The 26,071-nt window shown below is 31.0% G+C and overlaps 2 protein-coding genes across 4 annotated transcripts in view; one reads left to right on the top strand and one right to left on the bottom strand.

Annotated features, from left to right (window-relative positions):
- Positions 1-249: 249 nt before the first annotated feature.
- The window catches only part of LOC105142958 (aminopeptidase N-like), a 36,972-nt gene continuing 11,150 nt past the window's right edge, over positions 250-26,071 (top strand). The window contains exons 1-2 of one of the 2 annotated variants that reach the window (XM_087410375.1): positions 250-425; positions 2,838-3,107. The gene's annotated coding sequence lies outside the window, so the exon portion shown is untranslated. Of the gene's footprint in view, positions 426-2,837; positions 3,108-24,541; positions 24,689-26,071 lie in introns of those variants that run through there. The other variant, XM_087410374.1, reaches the window with a different exon arrangement.
- LOC105142949 (organic cation transporter protein) lies at positions 5,505-23,526 on the bottom strand. Of its 2 annotated transcripts, none has more exons than XM_011050884.2 (2): positions 21,643-23,526; positions 5,505-7,606 (listed from the first exon to the last, which is right to left on the bottom strand). In XM_011050884.2, the coding sequence occupies exon 2, from the start codon at positions 7,506-7,508 to the stop codon at positions 5,829-5,831; it is 1,680 nt and encodes a 559-aa protein (XP_011049186.1). In that variant the 5' UTR covers positions 7,509-7,606; positions 21,643-23,526; the 3' UTR covers positions 5,505-5,828. The 2 variants fall into 2 exon arrangements, with proteins under 2 accessions (XP_011049186.1, XP_011049179.1); XM_011050877.2 differs by lacking the exon at positions 21,643-23,526 and adding an exon at positions 11,722-13,956.

Below are 26,071 nucleotides of genomic sequence, written 5' to 3' on the forward strand. Positions count from 1 at the left end.
TTTTTTAAACATGGAAATAATTATCTTCAAATTATAAAAATAATAAGGCTCAATAAATCAAAATAAGTAAAAAGGAAAAAGGGCTACGAACCTAAAACATAAATTAACAAACTATATAAATAGTTAAAAAATGAAATAAAACTATGTCATAAAATTAAAAACTTCTTTGAAAAAATTATCTTTGATATTATAAGACAAGCACATAAGAAATAATAATGATGATAGAAAAAGAGTAAATCTACTTTCTCTCCCTTCCACTTTATTCTTTCCTTCTTATTTTTTCCCCCTTCCCTTTCTAGTTTTCCATTTCAACCTTCTTGTCTTTATATGTCGTACTTTATATCTTAGCTTCCTAGAGAGATGATCAATTTCGATTCCAATTGCATTGCCTAATCGATAATACATCATTTCGACACACACATAAGGTATTTATTATAAATTTATTGGTTCTAAACTCATCATACATATACAATGAATGTCGGCAATTTACTCTTTTTCTATCATCATTATTATTTCTTATGTGCTTGTCTTATAATATCAAAGATAATTTTTGCCTCTTTCTTTTAATTTTGACTTATTATTTACGACTTGTTTTGTACCTTTCTTTTTATTGTTTGCGACTCGATTTGTACTTTTCTTATTATTTTTATTTACTTCCATCGTTAATTTATTATTATAATTTATACTTGCTAACAGAAACATGTTCGTCCTTATACACACACACATTTTTGTCAACTATAATTGTTGTTTGATTTCCTCTCAATTTGGAGCGAGTTTTTGCGTCCGAATGCGAATTTTACTTAATTTCTTATGTTTTTATCTACGTTACAACTCTATTGTTAATTATCATTGTTAATTTATTTGTCACATTGAAAATGATCCAACAAGGATCAAAACGTTTGTTTTGTTCACCTTCTGATTGTCAAATTATATTTTACGTTTTTAATTTTATGACATAGTTTTATTTCATTTTTTAACTATTTATACAGTTTGTCAATTTATGTTTTAGGCTCGTAGCCCTTTTTCCTTTTTATTTATTTTAATTATCTTCAATTTTCTTTCTAAATTATCAACGTGACACTTCTTAAAAATGTATTTAATTTACTTATAGTCTTTTTATCTTCGTAAAGAATAATTTTATGATAACAATTTTTCAGATATTTTGCGTGAAACGAAAAAAATTCTTTTTTTATTAATAAATTAAATATCATGATAATTAATGATTGATTAAATGCAAAAATGTGCAATTGAACTTTTATCTACATCTTTTATCTACTGTAGTTTTCACAAAGAAACAGAGAAATTAGTTTTAATTAGAAAAAAAAATAAGATGATCTTAAGGTGTTTTAAAACTTTTTCCAATAAAAAAGTCATTTAATCAACTTTTCTTAGTCTTCATTTAATCGCTATCTCGGACATCCTGTTTTCGCACAAAAACGAATAAAAATTCGTATGCCTTTTCTAATTAAAACGATTTGGATGTACGACGTGATGTGTTGTATCCCCCGCTGCTTGTAAACAAGTCATCGAGAATTCGCAATTAGAACACGTCCAACTGTTTTACGGTTCGAAGATGATATCAATTTAATTAAAGTTGGCGGCGATAATTAAATTGTGACCACCTCCTTACGAGAGAATTTATCATGATATACAAAATAATGCGCGAATATCAAATGCATTTAACACGATGTAGGTTGAGAAATAATTAAATAAAAACAAAAAATTTCGCATAATAATCAGTTATATTATAATTTACTGATGTAATAATAACTTAACGTTGTTAAGATTTAATATTGCATTAATAGTGAACGTAATTTGTTCAGTTTAATACTTGGTTGTAAACCAAAATGGTTCAATTTTGATCAAATAATTTTTTTGTGATCAATTAGCCTTTTATTTTGAAAATACATAATAAAACGTTTATTGTAAAATTTAAATAATGCAAAATATAAATCATGGTATCAACGAAATCCACTTCATGCGTATTAAATCGATCACAGACTTGCTTTTCAATCGACGCGAGGCAAAAGCTCTGTCACAATTGTTGAAAAAAGAGATATGAAAGCGCAGTAAAAAAGTTCCTATTCATTCAATTGAAATGACAGCTTTTACTGAACTTTGCCTAGGAAATTAAAACTTAAATTAATATACCTGTCTTTGTTGTCTCCAAAAAATATATAAATTAGAAAAAATATTTATTGATTTATAGTTTTTTTAAAGTTATATTTTTGATTAAGTTATATTATTGTTTAATACAATAGCAATTTTAAATTGATTAAATATATATATAACAATTGATCTCGATAATTATAAGTTTAGACAATATTATTACAATTAAGATTAAATTAAGTTTAACGTAATATAAAGGGTGTTTTTTTAAGCCCGATAGATTTTTTTAAGCCCGATAGAATTTAAAATTGTAAAAACTAACACAAAAATTAAATTATAATCAAAAAATTTTTTTTAGTCGAAAGATCAATGCATGGCATTAACATTTGAAAATGATTTCGGGCATATGGCCACCGCGGCTGTTTAATTTAATTTTTTGTTTTATTTTTTACAATTTCAAGTTCTATCGGGCTTAAAAAAACACCCTTTATGATAATGTATGTGTGATTCCTTATTTTTATTATTTAAAGCATTTTACGAAAAATTCCAAAGAAATGTTATTTGCAAACTATTCAGCGAAACTATTTCTGAAATTATGGAATTGAATATTGTAGATCATTATGCAGAAGTCTCGATACAGAGTATATATAATCACGAAGAAAATCGGAGGACTTCAATTAACTTGCACTAACAACTTCGAAGCTATTCGATCGTATTATTGATTGCAGGGAACTCACCCGTTTTGCGATCTTCTATTTGGACGTAAACTCGGAGGACAACAGCACTTCCGAGGGATCCAATCCTATGGGAGATCGAATTTGCGGCAGCGTGTTTGACAGAGTTGCGCGCGCTGGTGCAACATTTTCTGCGATTTAATGGATGAGAACAGAGCGAGAGTTCAGTAGGCGACGTGCGCTCCCTGTCACCGTGTGTTCCCGTATACATCCCGGCCTCCAGCATTCCTCGCGCATGGACTTCGTACACGCTCGATAACGCAGGTGAGTGTACGATCATCAGGGTCGGATTTACATACATAAATTAAAGCTTTACAGCTCACAGTTGCAAGGAGTCGCTTCATTTTCCTGAGGGACACGTCCTACTTTCTAAAATATTCGCGCACATTCATCTGAAATGCGTCCTCCCAGATTCCTCCTAAATATATCTAGATGAACGAACAGATGAATAAAAAGTTACATATATTTCTCTCCGTTCTTCTGGATTTCTCTTAAATGTTTCATTTGCAATAGGCGAATAAAAAATAAAAAATATCGCTTTATTAATCATATTATGTATTTTTTTTTAATTCTAAATTTCAAATTACCGCTTCTTTATTCAGATTTATTAATTGAGATGTCTTTTTAAAAAACTGCAAGCTATTTGTGCGAAATAAAGGATAGAACGTTTTAAAGATATTTATAAATTTCATTTTTTATAATTTATTGTCGATTTAATTGTTTTCAATTTAGTTGGTAGAATTTTAAGATTACAAATTAGAGCTGCAGTATAGTTTAATTCCACCGACATCGGCGACGTTACGTGTGGAATTTCGGGAATTCGGATGCGGAAGCGTTATAATATCCCGCTAATTTCGCATAAAAGTAATTGATGATGTATACATCGATCGCATTAAATTATTAATACTATTAATTGTATTGATTCAAATCATCGTGTTGAAAGGAAAATGCGTTCATCATTGCACGAATGATTGCACGATGCAGGTTATTTTTAATCGTCGGACAACCAGGGAGACACATTGCGCCATCAGCCATTGCATCGTAACTTGCGCATAAATTATAAGTGCATAAATTATAACGCCACAGATTGTACTCTTCTTCGAAATAACTTATCTACAAAATGTGCGGTGAAATCTCGTAAAGCTGCCGTGACATTGCGGATCAGAAACTTTAGTAAGAGAAGCGCATTATATCTTAGTTATTGCTTAGTTATTGCGCGGTACATTTTGGCGGGATTTAAGAGGCTAAATTTACATTGTTCAGTTATTATTATTTTTGTCACTTTATGATGTAATTAATTTTTAATTTATAAAAAAATATTGTTTGATTAAAACCGATTAAAATCAGGATAAAAAATTCGCGTCTTATTATATAATATCATTTAATCTTCAACAACTCAGAGAGCTTTCGAATTTTATTTCATCATATATAATATCATCCTATTTGAGTAATTAAATGAGGGTCTGATAAGTGTTTAAACGAAATATAAATAACGAGAGTATTTAAATCCAAAATAAATTTACAAAATAAATGTAAAATAAATTTCCTAAATCTAAAATGCACATAATGTGTTATAATAATATCAGTTATAAAATAAAAAATAACTTGAAGTGTTCGGCGAAAACTTTACAAAATTTTCTAAGGAGACAAGACCTTTTGTTACTATCGTCAATTTTTCTGTATAGTAAAAAAATCCATGGATAACAAGACGTGACCATTTTTCAAACTTTATGATTGGAAAAGCGTTGGACCGGGCGACAAACTTTTTCCATTAGCTAGGAAGAGAGGGGTGAGTCGGCGGTTTCATCAGAACCGAAGATCTCCCGCATCTTCCCGGAAGATCTTCTCTGAATTGCATCCTCACCATTAGGATCATAGTGGGCTCTAAACCCTCCTGCGTCCTTCCCATTATCTCGCATAACCCTCAATTCGGTCGGTTCTGGTCGGTCCATTTCACTAAAGATAGCGAGATAAGTCGGGGATGTCAACAAATTTATTCCCTCGTTGACTCCTCTGTCTTTCTCTTTCTCTCTCTCTCTCTCTTTCTCTTTCTCAAATTATTCTAGCGTTTCATAAGGATTTTATGGCAAACGCGAACATAGCATCTAGAATCTTTAATCACCTCTACTGTGAACATTCACGTGTAGTGGAAACCCGATGATAATTCTTATAAGAAATGGAAGAATTTAATATGAAAAATTAATATGACAAATTAGTTCATTTTTAAATATAAGTACTATTTAAATATTTTTATTAACACAATCGTTATACATTTAAATAATCTCAAAAATGTTGAAAGCATTCATTGAATATTTTCTATATACGCGTTTAATTTTATAAAAATTACAATAACTGGATTACAGTAAAGTATCGCTATAATATAAATAATGCTACTATATAAATTTAATCAACAAAATATATTAATGATTTTATCAAATAAAAAATTTTTATTTTTAGAAATAATTTTTAAATTATATATATATATATTACATATTTATTATATAATATTATATATATATTATATATTATATATATTATATATATATTTATTATATATATATTATATGTTATTATATATATATTATATGTTATTAAAATTTATTATTATAAAAATTTAAGAAAATATTTTTTATCATTTCTATAAAAATAGAGAATATAATATTGTTAATTAATTCAACTATATTTTTTATATACAGTTTCGAGAAATGACTTACACTCTTTCTTTATATATGATACACAAATTGTTTCTAAGTATCTTCTTTTTAGTGAAGAATTGTGCGTATTACTTAGCTGAACTCTAATTTTAAAGAATAAGTATTTCTAACTCTGAATATCTCTGATACTCCAGCACATCTACCAGCATATATACGCAAGAACTTCATGACTTTGAAATCAAAGTGTATCTGTTTTTTATCTCAACATATTACAATTAAGTATTAGTTGAATTAAAAGCACTTGATGAATTTTCTAAGGCGATATGATCGTTTATGTATCATTCAACTTTTCCTTTTCGTCTTTCTCGGGTATCTTGTCCATCGTGACTTCGTTCATGGCAACTTTCGCGCTTCCGCCTATGCAGGTGGTGAAACAGGTATCACCTATACCAAAGTTCTCGCCGTCCTCGATAGATTCCGGCATCGATTGGTTTAGCGTTTCCGGTAGATAGAGCGCCAAGAAGCCCGCCACCAGGGCGACAAAGCCAAAGAGTGCAGCTGGTACTCGCGGATCCAGCGTGTCCAGTAGAAAGATCATCGGCGTGAGAGAGCCGCTGAGACGTGCACACATGGAACCAATACCGAGCGCCGTATTTCTCACCACCGTGGGGAACAGCTCGGCTGTGTAATTATACACTACGGCGAACGAACCGGCTATACAGCATTTACCTACGAGCACTATCGTGACAGTGACCATGGCCACCAAGTCGCCAGTCGTGCCGGTGATGATGGCGGCACAGATGCAGCACACGCCGGCTATCATCATGAACGAACTGATTAGACATCTTCTGCCAAGGCGATCCATGGTAAATATTATTAAAATGTACGCCGGTACCTCCAGCACGCCACTGAGGAACAGCATGAGATATGGATTGCCGACAAGACTACCCATGTTAAGCGTCAGTCCGTAATAAGCGATTGAATTGGCAAACCAATTGAGGCAGATATTTAGACTCTTTTTGCGGAGATTTGGTGTTCGGAAGAGATCCAACGCACCGTGTGATTTTTCCTCCTTGGTCTCCTGTTGTACTTTCGATTTACTGATCAGCTTGGCGGCGTTCACGTGGATGTCGCTGCCGTTCATCTTTAAGCCTTTCTGTACGATGATGATCGCCTCAGCGGCACGATTATGTGCCCACAGCCATCTAGGCGATTCGTCCATCAGCCACCAGTGGCCAAGCAGAATTACGCTGTGCAAACCATATACGATTTGGAGCCACATACGATCCTTGAGTACAATGCCCCATGCAGCCACCAATACAAAACCCGCGGCAAAGATCAATTGGAACAACACGCCACACACGGTTCTTCTGGACGAACCCACCAGTTCCATCGTCAGCACGAATCCAGTGATGTACGCGCCGGCGGAACCGAAAATACCATACAGAAAGCGTATTATCAGAAAGATATAGTAGTTATTCACTAGGGCGACCAATACTCCGAGCACTAATTGCGCCACGGCAGACACGTAGAATATGATCTTTCTGCCATATTTGTCTGCCATGCTACCGAGGGTGACCGCACCCACAAACACGCCGAACATATACGAGGATTGCGCCGCGGCGCTCATCCAACGTCGCGAGCAAACGAAGTTCCACTCTATGCCGCGTGACGACTGAAAGTATGTTGTGTCATAGGTCCACGAGTCGCATTCCCGGATGATGTTGTCGTGATCCAAATAGTAACAGCTATCGAGATGACGTGGAAGAGCTATGTCCGAGTTGTTCCAATTGTGAGTGGTAAAATTGAACAGCTCCTTGGTCAACGACTCGTTCGCTTTAGGGATGTTGCAGTGATGCGCTGGTACCGCCGCGACTGTCAGTAGAGACAGCATGTGCACACCAGCCGTAAGAGCAGCGAATAAGTGAAGGCAATGCTGCCGGAATTGATATTTACCGAATTCACCCAAGTGAGACATAAGCTCTTCGAGATCTTTGTCCACGCTCGCCATCTCGGTTGCAATGGGAAAATTTATTCAGATATTTTGCCGGATACTGTGGCTATTTAAATCGTTGATCGTCCTCGAGTTAGATGCCGCATGCGTTTACGCTGAAAGAACATTTACAAATGTAAATTATTCAGCGCATTTAAATTGCGAAATAAAAGAGAGAATGTGGATTTACATTTTACATTTTATATATATCTATATAATTATGTATATATAAAATCTTTTATTAAAAATTATTAAAACATATAAAAAGAAGAGCATAAAAAACCACAGCACAAGTAATATAGTTTGTGATATTTAATTATTATTACATTAATTAAAACATTAAACGTTTCGGCCACAATCTGGCCATCTTCAGTAATTCAATAATATTTTTAAAACACAGAGTATTACATCTAGTTGACATTCAACAATCGGGTGTTTTAATTAAATAACATGTTTTCTATGTGAAGATGCTTCATACAATAATTTTACAACATCAGTTGTCACATCAAGAAAAGTGTAGAACAAGAATTTCCAGATTCTAATTTAAATAAAATTGTATATCATTAATATCTTCTAGACGGAATATAAAAAAATAGAATCATTACCTGTTTTACAGCAAAAAAACTAAACGATGAATCTCAAGTACTTCTTTTGCACAATTAGAATTTTGTCATGACATTATGTGTTGTTATTTGTCATATCATGTATTTTACCACTATTTATATATCTGAGTCAACAGTTTAGAAAGTTCTAGAATTATTATTTATTAAAAGAAAGAGAGATCCTTCTTAAGAGGAGGAAGATAAACATCAGGCAAACTTTCCGTGTCACTTTGCTTATTGATACCTCTTGTTTATTTTGTTTTTTAATCCGAGTTTTTAATTTCCTTTTAGTTTGGCCAACATAGGACGATTCACAGTGTGTTTAAACAATTGATTTTATAAACTACTCCACATTGGTCATCCTTAGGCAAAGAATCCTTTCCTATCTTAATAAATGTATTCATTTTATTCATAGGTTTATAGCTATATTAAATATTAAAACCATAAACATGTGAAAGTTTTTTGAATTTTTCAGATACTTTGTCCAAGTATGGTATCGTGAAAAATTTTTTTGAAGTAACGTTAGAATCACATTCATTATTAATTTCTTCGTGATTTTGATCTAAATTAGTTTTATTTTCCAATGTTTTTATTCTATTTTTTATTGTTGAAAATATGAACTTTGAAGGATAACCATTACTTAAAAACGTATGAATTAATTCAGAGATGTTTTTTTCATGAAATTTAGGATGGGATAAAAATAGAATTTTATTGCCCAATAATTACTCCCCTTTTATGTGTTAACAAATGATTCGAAAAATAGTTTAAATATCTCTCAGAATTGGTAGATTTTTTATAAATATCGAAGATGATATTTCCTTCTTGTTTCATTAATTTAACCTCTAGGAAATTAATGCCGTTTTCATCGCCAAAGTCAACAGTAAATTTAAGCCTTTCATGATATGAGATAAACAATTCTAGAACTCCTTCAACCTTTTATTTATGTACAACTAACACAATGTCATCCACATAACGAAAATAAAAAGATGAAATAATATTATTCGTGGTAATAATTTCTTGTTCTAAATCTTGTAAAACTATGTTCGCCAGTATAGGGGACAAAAGAGAACCCATTGGCATGCCAAAAATCTGTTTAAATATTTTTTTATCAAAACTAAAAAATGTGGAATTAATTATAATCATAATTGCTTTGATAAACTCATGTAAATGTCGAAGTCTTATTCTCAATAAAATTCCATCTACGTTCAATGCTTTTTGATACTAATTCAGTCGGAATATTCGTGTACATGGAGACCACGTCAAATGATATAATACTAAAATTTTTATCAATTGCTTTACCATTGAGTTTATTTACTAAATCTAAGCTGTTTTTTACATAACTAAAATTTTTTATATTATTATTGTCAATGATTTCTTTTAAGAAGGTCGCCAATGGATAAAAAGCACTGTTAATACAACTGACAATTAATCTTAGAGGGTGACCTTCTTTATTTTTGGCAGTCCATAAGATCTCGGAAGTTCGTCCGACACATACAATTTTTTGTATAAATTTAAATCAATGTACCCCTTGTTTTATCTTCTAATCGGAATATAAAGAAATAGAATCATTATCTGTTTTACAGCAAAAAAACGATGAATCTCAAGTACTTCTTTTGCACAATTAGAATTTTGTCGTGACATTATGTGTTGTTATTTGTCATATCATGTATTTTACCACTATTTATATATCTGAGTCAACAGTTTAGAAAGTTCTAGAATTATTTATTAAAAGAAAGAGAGATCCTTCTTAAGAAGAGGAAGATAAACATCAGGCAAACTTTCCGTGTCACTTTGCTTATTGATACCTCTTGTTTGTCTTTTTATATGTATCATTTCCGAAATTCTTCTTTTCTCATTAACGATTGTTCTGTATCTAAAATTCTTATATTATCCCAATCTAATTCATGCATCTCATTCAAACGGTGACGTGAAACCACTGAAATTTCGGAAGAAGGTTTTTTTATGTCAGCCTTATGTTTTTTAATCCGAGTTTTTAATTTCCTTTTAGTTTGGAAACAACGTAAAAATTATTAATATTATATTAATATTTATTTAATACATAAATAAAGTTTCTGATAATGAATATGTCCATCTCAGGAATAACAAAAATTAATATACGTGGAGATAATATCTATCGATCTATCAAATGAAATGGCAGTCCTATTTAACATTTAAGCATTATTATAATATATATATAATTTTTCTATAAATATATTAAGAAAGTTATTTTAAGTTTGAAATTGAAAAAATTCAAATTTATCGAAAATACATTATGTCATAATTGAATAAATTTTCAAATATTATTAGGTGTTGGAATTAATTCGTAGCGTTTTTTAATGAAAGAATGTTATTTATTTCACATGAGCATTAAAAAATACATTAATGAAAGTACTTCCCATCACTTGTAAAACGCTACGAATTAATTCCAACACCTAATAATTAAATGATTAATAAATATTTCCATGTTTACTACCTCCTTTGTTAATATATATATATATATATAAAATTAATAATTATTTGTGAAAAAAGTTTTCATTATGTATTAATTGTTATATATCACATATACATATATTGTTTACTAAAATTATATAATAATTTTTCTACTAATTATAAATTTTATTTATGTTCTTTCTTACGAAAATGTATAGTTTGTACATTATGGAAAAATGATAATACATTAACAATGTCAGTCTTTAATGATAAATCATTTTCTATACGTTATATTCTTATTTTATTAAAAAACAAATATTTATTTCATTAATTATTAAATTAATAAAATTATTTCTAATTAGATCTAATACTGTTAATACATTATTTTTGTCTGTATATAGAAAAAGAAATTTTAATCGTAATTATTTGCATTGCTTAAAGAAACTTATCTTACTCGTAAAAGAAACGGGCCACTGTAATGTCATAGTAATCGTTTTTTTGCAAGTAATAGTTTGCTTGTCTATTATATCTGCAATGCAATAGCTACTTTTTTTCCATATGCTGTCATAATCATATTGCAAATTATTGATGTTTTTGCGTGACGCATATCACAGTAAATTGCTGACTATACTAAAAATATACCTATACTTTTACTATACACTTTGATCTAATTGTTCAATCTATTAAAAAAATGTGAAAATTAGAGTATCAATTTCGTACAATAAAAATTAAATTCCTCAGTAATTTTATAGGAAAGTATATTGTACACGGAAAGAACGATTTTGCTGGAGTATCTAAAAATTTAGCTAGCTACAGATCTGAAAATAATTTTGTTGGACCATCCAAATGATTATGTAAGATGTTCAAACTGCTAGTGTCACAATTTTTTGTAGAATTTGTTGTGCTTGAGAATTCTATATAATTATGTGACTCAATAAATTATATAGCTAAATTTTTTGATACTTCAACAAACTTCTTCTTTTTGTACATATAATATTATTAAATGTTAACATTGAAATATTTATAAAAAAAGAAATAAAAATAGATTGCTATAATAATTGATGAAATTTTATATTCTGATTAATTCTAATTAATTGTTATTAAAAAAATTTCAAATTTATTTATCAAGCACAAGTTAGAGACTAAATCTTTTAATTTAGACGACACAAAGCTTATTACTGTGACATAAAAAGCAATACCTTAATTTTAGCTGTAATTGTGCAACGCCTGAAGAATAAATCCTCACGATCGCAATGGCATATCACGACGAATGACAAACGGATGGCTTGTGTGTCGATGATTAATAAATCTGCCGGTGCATTGGTTTCGATCACAAAAGTGGGAGAGCGGCTGCGCGAATCTTTGCTGTCTAATATCTCCGGCGAGCTGAGGAGAACGACTGACTTTTCCGTTCTCCAACATAAATGTAGGAGATTGGACGATTCTTCCAAGTAGACTTTGTAGTACTTAACGAAATTTGCGGTTGCCCTTGCACGCGATACAGTCACTCGCGCGATCGTCAGTCGCGATCAGTCACTCACGCTCGTTTTTTTCCGCGTGAATTCCTTTAGATCAGTAAGTTGTTCTCAGCAAGACGTGAAGCTCGGAAAAAGCGTTTCGCATAAGGCGATTACGTTATCAAAAACCGACGACCATAATCGAGAGCCTATAAATAGTTGCCTACAAATAATTATAAATATGCTTGACTTTGTGATCAGAGCAATGTGTTAATATAATCATTATCGATATTTTTGCTTGAAATTTTTTGATTGAATAAGCAATTTTGCGGTTATTTTTCACTAAGAAATAAGAAATAACAAATAATACTGCCAGAATTATAGATTGCGGTCAGAAGATAAAGCTACTCAGTGAGCACTCAGTAAGTCTTTATTACAATTGCTACACTTACATTCAGCAATAAACTGGCAAGAACTAATTATATTAAAAAAACATATTAAAAAATCACTGAGCGCTCATGTGATTTTATCTCCTAAACGTAACCATTAGTTGCATAAATTGAATAGTTGCACAAATGTAAATGAGATGAATAAAAAAATATTAGAGTTGAAAGATATTTCATAATATGTTACATTTTTCCTTCTTTAAAAAGATGTAGATAGTTTATCTTGTATGATAAGAAATCAAAATATGATTATACATTTATGATAATGTATTTTGCATTTGGACAAAATTATTAAGATTATTAGTTATTACATTTTAAGATCACAATTTTATTTTTAATTTAAATTCAATTTTGATGATTATATTTATCTGATAATTTTTAACAAATTTTTAGGTCAATATAATGTTTTTTATCTAATCAATCTGTGATAGCGTGAAGATTTTGCGATCATTATTAATTATTTTCTATCATCGCCCTTAATTTAATATATTCTTGAAATAATATTTTAAGTAATAAATTTATTTAAAAGTGGAAAACTACTTGATGGCTTAACTTGTGGAATAAACCGATTCCTTATCAGTATTATTATACTGATTATATATACATAAACTCGAGTTTTAAGAGAGTGTTAGAGAGAATTATAGTTTTAAGAGAGTATTATAGTATTGATAATAACAGTTATTTTTGGTATTCAAATAATAGTTTGTATGCGCAACCGCCAAAGCATGATGATATCACATATTATCACAGTACTTTTTTACGTATATATCTGTCGGAAATGCTGACATTTCACTTTGATAAATGCCTACTTTCGCGCCGAGATGCCAATTCTCGCAATGTCGAAATTCATAGGATAAGGAAGAGAAAGGAATTAATTTTTTGCAATATATTATGAAATTACTTTACTATTTAAAGAGAAAACGGATCGTTGAATGTAAATATTATAATAAGCAAAAAATTTTTCTTAAGTTCATATTTCTTCGAATTTTAATATCATTATCATTTTTAAATGGATAATATGATTTAAGATATAATTATAAGATCATATTTTTTAAGATTTCAGTATCACTATTATTTTTTAAAACGAAGTTGCGTGTTTTTTTGCATAATATAATTCTTCTAATTATTCTGCACATACGAATATTATAATAGTAAATATTATAATAGTAAAAAAATCAATAATTTATGAGATATTTTACACTTTATTCTGGCATAAAATTTATTTTGACATAAAATATCTCAAACTATTCATTTTTTAATAATTGTTCCTACTTTTATGTACAGAATAATGAAATAATTTAATTGATCTAAAGATATTAAACAATTGTTTAAAAAGAGTATGTTGCAAATTGTACGATTTTTTTGAAAGGCAACCATGTGTTTTTTTACATTGATTAGTTTATCTTATTATTATTGCATAAAATTATTATCGTATAGAAAAAAACATAATATTTACTTTAATAATAATTTATGAGATGTTTTAAGTCACAACAAATGTATCAGAATAAAATATAAAATCTCTCGTAGACTATTGATTTCTTCTACCTTAATATTTTTATACACAGAGAAATCATATTATGTAAAAAAATCATATAATTCCATTTAAAAAATGGCAATGATATTAAAATTCGAAGAAATATGAACTTGAGAAAATTTTGTGCTTATTATAATGTCTTTTTGAAACGAACATGTTTCTTTTTTTGATTATATTTTATCATTAAAAACAATAGAGATATTTTAAGTGCTGGAGTTTTAAAAAACACTCTGTATATTTAAAAAACGATTTTATGTAATTAATTAATAATCTTATAATATTATAATTAATAATCTTATAACATTATTTTAATTAACATTAGTTTAATTTTAATTAAGATCGACTTTACATTTAATTAATAGCTTTGAATCTACAAAAAATTCTATTCGCTATGTTGCTTACGGAATGCAATTTGACTTTACCGATTAAAGGATGTGGTTGCAATGGTTTTGTTCTACACCATTTGAAGTTTATTTTCTCCGCGATATATTGTCATGTTAAAAACTAATCTCACAGTCATTATTATAAATCTATCACTTTATTATTAAATTTTGATATCGTTAATTACGTTCACGTGATAACACAAATTTTAAAAAATCTCGCGTTCGCATAAATATTTCATTTTAACATTTCTTTTATCTTCAATTATTAATTGTTAAAATAATTAGTACCGATATCGGAGAAATCCCTTGACAGAATCACCAATTCACAGCGTTTTCTTCAAATTTACAAACACAGGACGTGCATATCCGAATAATTTCTTTGTACTTTACAATTTTTTTCAGACTCAACTGTCAGTACAGAGTCAATATTAAGAATAATTTTAATTATTGTACCACTGTCACCAGTCAGCATCACCACGATGCTTCTTATCGAAATTCTTACGACATATTATTTTCACAATAGAATCATTGGATGGTTATATAGCCTTTAAGAAGCTAACAAACATGTCAATGAACGCAGAAGAATGGAAATGGGGTATAGCGAACCCTACAATGACTCACTGACATCAAATAAATTATCATCTGACCATTTAACTGTTATTAGACGATAAATATACACACGTGTAACATATTTTTTATCAGTTGACTTTTAAATTATATGTTTGCTATTTTAAATAACGTCCCACATGTCGGACCCTTCAATTAAGTATATGTTTTGTGCCTTGACATTACTACGTCATTACTATAACAAGATAATAATTGCCAACGATGACCGTCGTGAATGTGTGAGAAACATGATGGCTCGTCTTGTGAAGTATAACAAATAGGTAGAATTATTCACAATTAGCTTTAAGTTGCCAAACCTTATCTCGCGTGTCAAAAGATTGAGCAGAAACTGTGAGTATTCACTTGTGAAATTCAACAAAAATTGAAAGATGCGAAAATGCGACAACTGCTTGTCTACGACCGATTGTTAACTGTCAGTTCTGCATGAGTTTCGTCTTCTTGTGTACAAACCACTGATTGATATGAGACATATATAATTTATGTTAAATTAAAGATCGCTGCTTTAACGAGTTTTTGCGAATACATTAGAATGGTTTGCCTTGGTTTTAAATGTAATTGCATTGCGTGGCGTCCCTCGCGTTTGTTGAAGTATATGCAGCGTTCCAATGATTGTCGAAAGAGAAAGTTACTGTCGAGGCGTGATCGTTTTTATCTATGAGAGGTGAGGACAAAATTTCGAGATAATTTGTGCCAGCGACACAACGACCAACATACGCTCGTATGTATACAATCGGCAATATTTCGACAATGTCGATTAAGTGACCGATATATTGAATTGTCATTCCACTTAATAGAATCAAGTTTCAAGGTAATATCACGTGATTCACATTTTCCTGGTTCAATCAAGTGCGAATTAAAAGTTTAGACGCTAATTGCGGATATTATTTTGAATGGCACTCTTATATTTGTTATAATATAAATAACTCGTGCAATATTAATTATGTGAGCTGTTATAATCGTATGTAAAAAATTATATAAGCTGCAGTTATAAATATATGATATTTAAACATCTGATATTTTAGATAAGTTTTGCGTTATCAGAAATGTTAAAAGATAACATTCCTCGCGTTTATAAAACACAAAACGTCACATTGTTTCTCGTTTAGAAAACGCAATAATGTCAAATTTTATGATTAATGACACCATTTATCAAAACAGAATCTATTTTTGTAAATTTTTTTAGACACACAATAATTCGTAATGTAACTCAAATATCTTTGATGTATCAGATAAATTATATTATTAGAGAGATGTTTCATATTGAAAAATAAAATTCTTTACGTAAAACAGAAACACAGTGATAGAAATAGAATAACATAAAAAAATTATATAATTAATGATACCACTAGAAAAAGATCTACTTCTACTTATAAACACTTAAACTGATAATTTTTCTGGCTATGCAGAAAAAACACTGCCGAGAAAATGCAGTGCTCGTTGAAGTTTCAGGACAGAAAACAAATGGTTTAAAAATAAATTTTTAACATACTTTAACTTACATACTTGACACTATGAGAAATAACTGTGTAGGATGTGCTAATTTTGTGATGATATTGCGTAGCGTCTTACCGCGCTATTGCATTAAAGCATTACAAAGTGACATTCAACATGTGACATGTATAATCAAAATATTTAACGTCTTGATATCGGATGAACAAACGTATACGCTCGTTGATAATTACGTATACACATTTGAGTGTAATATTGTTATTCTCTTATTATATCAATGTGACATAAATCAACGAGATGTACGAGATAGTGCGATTGGATATCCTGATAACATTCTATTAAGCGGCGCCATGTAACGACGTTCTTATTGGATTTCTTCTTTCTGGCGCCAGCTAAAGTGCATCCAAAATAATGTACGTTAAGAAAATAAGACTTTGTTTCAAGACGTGTATTTAATTATCATTTAATATTCTATTTTCTTATTTTTTTTTCTAAAAATTTAGGGTGGGGATTATTTTATACAGATTTACAGAGAGATCGATTTAAATAAATCAAAAATAAAAATGTATTAATAATAAACATAGAACAAAAAATTTAATAATTTTATTTAATATTAACACGCTTGAAAATTCTCTTTAGTTTCATTCTAACTTTTATATTTTTTTCTGCTCTAAAACAACGAGACAAATAGATTTTTTATCCAACGTTATTAAATTACGTTCACGTTATCAATAGAATTTACTTCGTTGATATATCATACCAATATATTTTGTAAAAATCTGACTTTTCTCTCTCATTCGTACTATTTTTCGTCAATAATGTTAAATCAACGTTAAAAGCATTGAAAATTGATACGCATTAGTATCATCTATATTTATTAACGCAAAGAGAGGAAAATTCGAAAAACTGTAATAAGCATAATTTTTATCGTATGTAAAACTTTTGACTTAGACAAATCGCTCGCGAAAGTGCAGAGCGGCATGCAACGCGTCGCAATTTCAAGAGGTATTTCTTCAGGCAATAAATTCTAACCGGAGTCATCAGTCTGTCCGTGCTCCATTAAGGTATTCTGCGTTCAGCGAGCACAAGGAAAGATTTAGCATGGTGGCATCGTTCGCATCGCAAGGTTCGTCACGTATGCTTGTGGGGCGTCTCTTCGACTGTGGAATAACAATATTTTCGCGGCGCCATCCACGAAGACACACAAAGATATTTCGCCGTGCGGTCGTAGCGAGAGATGGAAGAGTGGAGACGTGAGAGGCGCGGCCAAACCGGCTGCTGCGTGCCAGAAGGCGATGCGGAAGAAGAGACAGGGACGTGGTGCGGACAGAGCGAAATTTCAAGCTGCTTGACGGAATGCGGGTCAGACGTTAAACGCGGTATCGGCCCACCGGCGGATAGAATCTGGAGCGAGGCACTCTCTCTGGCGCGCGTGGCGCGTAACCTGTCGACGATAATGGGAAAGCTATGTTTACCGTAGAGATACGCGTTATGCGCGCTTAAAAAAATCGTGAACATTCGGACGGATCTACGGAGAGTTTGTGGCGCTTGTCTCAAAATAAAAGCAAAACTTGAAGACACGACGGTGAATTATTTTCCGGAGATTTCACGTCGTCCCACGTTAGTTTTTAGAGTTTGTTGTATATATCTTGCGTTAGTTTCTTCGAATTACTTGGAATTACTTGGCTTATGCTCAAACGGGCAGGATTCTGGTATCCAGCTTACCGCAAGTAACGGATTTCAATGTCAATGACCGACGTAAACGCAGAGTATTGATAACGGGTCGAAGTATTTATTTTCTCTTTGGGCGTGCATTTTCTGATAACGTCAGGCATTTATTGATGATATCAATGCAAATGCCGTTGGAACGATCATATCGAAATCAGAAGACAGCAATTATCGATTCCAGTTAGCTGCGACCAGCAAGAATTTAGATATGTAGATATATATAGCGTATATAATCTCTCGAATTTACGGTACTCGCGGTTAATTTGATCGTATGTAAAACTTGAACTTTAGAATCAACAGTTTTCATTAACAAAAATTACAAAATATTGATAATTCTAAATAAATAAAAACCTGAAGATATTTAGGAAACAAGCGTTAATGGCACAAATAGATATACAGGGATGGAAAGTAAATAACATCGTTACTTTTTATAATAACGATTTGATAATGACGTTGCAATTTTTATGATGATAACGATAATTAACTAACAGCAAAGTTGAGGAAAGGTTATTTTTGAAAGGTAACTTGTCAAACGTCGTTTATTAAAAAAAAATAACTCATTATTTATACCGAATTGTTAACAAGAATGAGTTACTTTTATCAATAAATAATGCGCAGTGATGACAAGTTACACTTCAAAAGTGACTTCTCCAATCTCAGCTTTTAGTTAGGTATTGTTATCGTTACAAACAAACTGCGTCATTACCAAATTATTATTATAGAAAATAACAGCAAAAGTTCTCATCTTTGGATATATAATAATAATATATTTAAGTGAACCAAAATTTTAATCTTTATATAAAATATAAAACTTTTATTAAAACAGAAGATTATTAAAGATGTAATTAAATAAGATATTTAAATCTGAACAAAATCCCCTAAACTTTTTAATCCAGTTAATTAACAACGCGAAGAGATAATCCGAACAAATTGTATATAATCTTTATTCCATCTTTTTCGAATACAGTTATCAAGAGTTATAATTTTTCGCAGTACCGTTACTCGGTATAAATTTTATCCATAAATAGCGGGACGATTACCTCGCAACGGGTGGTGCAATTCCGACGCGATATTGATATAGGTAGTCGATATACGTTGGCTCGAACAAGACGATTCGCGCCAAGATCGAGTTATCGCGAGTTATTCGCTTGAGCTGCGAAGAGGCAGCTCTCGTTATCCGATTATACGATTTATTTTACGAGTATACGCGACGGGCGGAAGTAGAACCGCAGGGGTGGGCGGCGGGATCCAAGTGGATAATGGCAGAATAGATATAGGGTGAATGCACCGGGTATGCAGCCACAGTCAATGAGCAAATATGCGTATTGCGTATTCGGCGCCGATGGTTGGATGTTTACTTTGGACCACTGTTTTTGCGAGATTTCGCGATTTTTGCGAACGTAACACGTGCATTCATTTGCGTATATATTTGAAACAGATCTCGGCGACACGACTTGCGGTGATTATCCATGTATTTAATTGCGGTACCGCAAGAGAATCTCGTTTAAACCGCATCGTAATATGCTAGAGCAATGATATGCAAAACTTATCCGGTTTATTAACAGTTTTACCTGTGATGTTGAACTCGATGTGTTTTAACGAAGCAATAATCATAATCGAACAATAAGAAATAAATATTGTTTTTACGATAATATTGTATGTCAAGTAAAAGATCAATTATCATTTAGTCTTAGCTTAAAATTATATTAAAATTGTATTGAATAAGAACGCACTTATTTATAATGTGTATAACGAATTGTTCAGAAGCAAACATCTCGTTATTCCTTCTTGAGTTGCCTATTCGACTCGCATTTATCTATATGATTTAGCAGTTATTCAGCAAAGTGGTCTGTCATTGTGATAAATAACTGATCTTCCTCATGTTAGTTTCATGATTTCGTCGCTGAATATCGACATGTTGTACACATTATGATAATTTTTGTGTTTAGTAGATGGAAAAATCGATCTACTTTTTATTTTGTGCCAGGTCAGGGTCAGTGATATTAAATTGTAATTAGCGGCTCTCGAGTTAGGACAGATGGAGACACACGTAATCATCGTATTTATGTTTTAACAGATAAAATTTGATGTACAGAGATACGCATGCACATTAAAGAAAGACATATTATTCGATAATAAATATATTTGATAAACAAGATAATATTCTCTGTTAGATAAAAATAATTTTTGCTCTTGAAATTTTTTTCCTAATTTTTTATTGCAGTTTTTACATTATAAATTTGATATTATAACTGTGCCTCTTAAGTCAATATTTAATTATAGTGAAGATGCCATAAGATTAGCCAAACATTAAGATTTTTTTTAAACATCTCTGCAACTCGCGAAAATTTCTTTCTAAATCGATTGCACTCAGAAATCATCTTTTGAAAAGAAAATTATTTTAACTTTCAAATATCGCCTATTACCGTATCATCTATTACCGAACATCCTGTAAGACCGCGGAGAGGAAGTATGAAGGAAACGTATCCGGGCGGAAGAAGCCTTAAGAAATTTTTGGGCTCGCTAAAGAACAGTCTGTACGCAGGTTTCGTATACGTTGCGTACACGGCATGCTCGATTACAATAGTGAATATGTCGGTGTCTCGTTCCGTAAGGGCACACCACAATGAAGAGTAACCTAAGCCTCTATCATGGCACAGATGGACCGTGTCTTCGTACTGTTCACGGTATAGGATTACCGGCATGCTCTGGGATTTTCGATTCACCCGTATTCGAATCTCAAGAGCTTCTCGGGAAAAAGAAATTTGATGTGCCAACCTCTCGGGAATTCGATCGCCGAAGCACGACGGGCTGATAAGAAGAGTCTTTGCGGCTAATGGAATAGCGAAGCTCGCTCGCTTTGACTTACGACAACGCCGCGTTGTGATAGAACGTCGCTAAAACGATGTGAATGAAAAATGGTATTGTGCCAATACCAAAGGTATTCCTGTATCTTTCTTCCACGATTTTAAGCGAGATATACTCCTCGTAATAATAACAACTTGCTCGAGGTGGTTAAATGTAATAGGATACCTTTGGTTACTATAAACAAAGATAAACATGCTGCAAAATTGAAAATGGCATCAATTATTTTTCGATAAAGTAAATATTTGAAAAGAGACTCATTAAAGCAATTTTACGAATATCGAATAAAAATTAAGAATAATACAATAAACACGCGTGAATATGATTCTGTATTTGTTGTTCTCACGCGCGTTTGCGCGGATGATACGCATCTTGACGAAGTTCGTAGCTTTGCGTTCGAGATATGACACGATTGTGAAAGTGGAGTTCTGGGTTAATTCACTTTTGCACTTATATCGTCAGCGCGCATTGGTACATGGAAGATTCAATAACGCGGGTCTCGTGTGTGACAAATCGCGCGCTACGAGCCGTCGCCGGCGTCGCTGGCGGATGACTTCAATCAATTAGGGACGCTCGTTCGCCTAACTCAATTATTCGGCTCTGGTAATTTATAGGATTATTAGGTACTTACTACTGAACCGATATCCCGATCTTAATTAATCGATTTTCGATTGACGGATTAAAGGACTCGTTTCCCGCTTCTCTGTGACGTGTAATTCACGACGTCGCTTAAGTAAGACTAGCCTTAATTGCTTGACGATATGTATTTATAAAACGATATGTATTTCGTAACAACTGCATTTACGTCACTTCGAAATAATTACGTTACTTTGTTTGTTTACACAAATGCAACGGTCGTTGATGTTTTTATTAGAACTTATTATTGCTGCGGAGGAAATCATTACATTCTGCAGATTACTTAAAATTATGAGACTATAAGTATAAATTAATGTGGATTAAATAAATCTTTCTTTACATTATTAACGATATGTAATAATTACACGTATTTATTATACGAGAGTGACTAAAATTCACATAATGAGGTGTAAATTTTTGATATAATATATTTAATATAAAACAACAAAATTTTTCTAATTATTAAAATAGAAACAGTTTTCATTGTTAAATGTAATTGTTGGTTAGATATAGAATCTGTAGAAGATTTAAATGTTTTATTTATTAAATTATGTACAAATATATAATGTACGTAGAGTCCAATTGAAAATATTGAAATCGTTTTTCTTAAATTTTACAATATAGTTTTACAACATAAACGTAAATCTGTTTAGATTCTTTTAATGATTTTAACATTAGTGTGTTACTTAAATCCTATAAATGCTATAAATTTTTATTTGATTTTTTTCCTTTTATTTCAATTTAATGTTTATTTAAATAAAATAGATATTTGCTGATTAAATCCGTAAACAACATTTTGTGGTTTTTTTTACTTATATATAATAAAAGTTTAATTTGTCAAAGTTGAGAGAAGTTACGTTAGGTAACATGCTGTATATATATATATATATATCTTTCTTGAGTTTCATATTCCGCACTTGTGTGTTAAATGAAAGATTTGTCAGATGTCGCACAACGTATAATGTTTGCACTAACTGAAGAAACGTTTATGTGCCTTGACTTATTTCAGTAGTGTCTTTGTCGCTGGTGATTCTTATTACAAATATCACATTGATTACGTAGTTGTAATTAGAAATATTTGTTAGGGTTAATAAATAAATTATATAATTATGAAGAAATCGTACTCTATATTTTGAAACTTCATAAAATACAGATTGTTATGCAAGTTTGAATAAAATAGTTAAAACTATTTTTTATTTAATATAAATTATATTTGAAATCTAATTAAGTATGTACTGCGTTTAAGAATGTATAAATCGTGGAATTTTAGTTAAAATAAGAATTAATAGAAATGAAACAGTTATATATAAATTTTTTTACACAATTTTTTTACACAAATATTAAGCTTAACATTAAATTAATTAAATGCTTAAAAGTAATTAATTGAAAATTGTGATAGAATAAATTGGATTTTAACAATTTATTTTTAAAATATCTCGAAAAAATATTGTATAATTTATTATATTGTTATAAACACGCTTTTTATTATATATGATGTGTTTTATTATAATTATTGAATTAATTGCATATGCACCGCAATTGTCATGTTAACACGATGTAAATTCTTTTGTGACATTGTAATAAACGGTTACTAAGTAGTTTCAAATTACTTTGAAATAATATTATTTTTTCAAAGTAAACAACTGTTTGCTTTATCTCTTTCTCTTTTGACGATTGATTAATCATTGCGAATTTTGCGCACTCTGTATTTACGCATTGTATGATTTAATAAACTCTTTTAATAAAATAAATTTCTGAATTATTGGTTGATTATGTAAGTAAAATTTTATTGAATTAAAATATAATTAAAAACAATATAACAAATTTTTTTTAATATCGCATGTACCGCGTGTTGCATCAATATACTGTTGCATCAATATGTAGAGTTTATTTTATAAATGTAATGCCCTTTCTAACAGGCATTACATATATAAAATTGATCGATAGATTACATTTTATAAATGAAATGCCTGCTAGTAAAGGCACTACATTTATAAAATAGCCAATCAATATACTGACCAATATGTTAATGCAACGTGCGATACATAGTTCTTGGAGCTCTTTGTTTATATATTATATCCGCATGAATGCATATACCATGCACGAAATTGTAATTTATTTAACGATTTTCTGGTGAGAAGGTCATTAGAAACTGTTGTGCTGTATTACATAAACATGTGATTTCTAATTAATTGTTCATAAAAATTAGCAGTTCCGGGTTTTTTTGCAATTTTGTAACTTTTGCAAACTTTTTATTAGCAATTTTGACATTGATAATAAACCAGAAATTTATGTATTTGTAATATAAAAATTACTTCTTTTTTATAAAAAATGTATGAATCCTATAGAATAAGCTGCAATGCTATGACATAAGAACTAATTGAGTCTCGGATATTTGTAAAATAATTAAACATTAAACAATTAATGGCAATTATAAAGAAACATTCTTTTTGAAGAATAGAAAATAACATTGAATTAAGTATATAATAATTAATAGCAAGGATTGACTTCGAATTTGATCGGACTTCACTAGGACGAGGGCAAGGTACAGTGAACTCGAAACATACTGGATTTGGAATGTATGCATGCTTGAAAAAGAGAAAGAAAGACAAAAAGAGAAAGAGAAAGAGAAAAAGAGAAAGAGAGAAAGAGAAAGAGAGAGAAAGAAAGAGAAAGAAAGAGACATGCCTTCCTTTAGATATCGATCGTTACGATCGTCGTTGCGACAAACCGGACACCGCTCATACGGTATCCCGCGATTTGGAAGGCGACATGTACGTGATCCATCTGGCAGGTGGAAAGACATCGTACGTGCTGGCTGATACAACGATCGTGGCAATGATCAGGAAACCTGGATGACCAGGAGAGGAAGCGACGAAGCTGTATTGCGCCCTGTTCCTTAGCAGTTGCGCGCGAACCATCGAGCGGAGCGGAGCGCTTTCGTTGCCGATAGTAATCCTGTTTTCTGATCAGTGTTCGATGGTACAAAGTGACGTGGAATAGAAGACCAAATAGTCACGAGTACGAGAGATACCTATCGTGTGAGTTCAGCGTTCGGTTTCAAGAAAAAACAAAGTTCATAATATTGATCGGCTTTACCGGCGTACGATGTCGGAAAACTTAGAACTTGTCTCTTAATTTGCGTTGACGTACACATAATAATCTCAGGATAATCTCAATGTTATTAGAGTTATGTGTATGAATTTGTAACGTCATTATTTGCGCAAAAATATACGTAAATCATTGAATTCAGACGTGAGACTATAGCCAGTGTTTTCTATATTTTGATGCCGATTTGATCCTAAGTGTCATTTTTATCATTTTTATCCAAAATATCAAAATTATTTCATTCTGTAAGAAAAAAAATTAAGTATAAGAATTAAATAATATATTAGATTTATTTATTTATGGTTACTAAATTTTCGTATATTCTTTAAAAAGATAAAAAAAGTGTTCTTTGAATAAGAACATGAATACATAATATCTTTTAAAATATCTTTTAAATAACCTTGAATAACCTTGAGTAACGGTGCATCGTAATGAGAGGATGTGAATAGCCAGAGAAACGATAAAAAGTCGTTTTCTTATGCAAGAGTCTTTTGTAATCCGCGGCAATAGTGGGACTTGAGTGTTCAGGAAATCTGCAATCAACTTTCCTGTCCTAAGAGTATAAACGCAATAGATAAATCTTATTATTAGCAACACGAGGTGTGAGCATGATGCGACATTGTGTCGAAGGAGACTGCAATGCCATCATAGACTTCTGAAATATATCTCAACTTGTTTGCGATGTGAAATCGACGCAGCTGATTGTTTCGCAAACGTTTGCGGAAATATACAGGTGCAACAAGTATGATAATTCACCGACAAAATGTAAATGGAAAACACACGTGTCCAAGTAGAACAATGATAATATCAGAATGACAAATGACTACAAAAGTGACTCTTTAAAATTATTTTAAATCTATATTGATATCATGTCATGATAACTTTTATTCTGCTTGGACACACACGCATTTGATTTATGATGTTAAATATTTGCTGTGCTTTCAGACCAGTGTTTATTTATTTAATAAATAAATAAATACAATTTAGATAGCACACGTAAAAATATATAATTTATCTCGCGTAATTAAAATGAATACGCTAATATTGTTTGAATAATTAAATTTTACGATACGATATATTTCTTTTACTTAGCATGAATTTTATCAAACATTTTTATCGGATAATTGTGCCAATTTTAATTCATCTATACGGCTAATATTCGCATAAAAATCATGTTTAATTCAAATTACATGCGATTAGTGCACGTAGGATTATGTTGTAAGATTATTTTACGACAGTTCGGTGCAAGAACCTTACATTAATTCAAGCATGGCATTCGCGTTTCCTTGACACGCTCACTCGAACCGTTTGGAACG

Source organism: Acromyrmex echinatior, chromosome 10 (genome assembly GCF_024713525.1).
Source record: "Acromyrmex echinatior isolate Ae372 chromosome 10, ASM2471352v2, whole genome shotgun sequence".
NCBI lineage: Eukaryota > Metazoa > Arthropoda > Insecta > Hymenoptera > Formicidae > Acromyrmex > Acromyrmex echinatior.

What these genes read in the sequence shown, in the direction of transcription:
- LOC105142949 (XM_011050884.2), bottom strand. Translation starts at nt 7,508, where the DNA reads ATGGCGAGCGTGGACAAAGATCTCGAAGAGCTTATGTCTCACTTGGGT.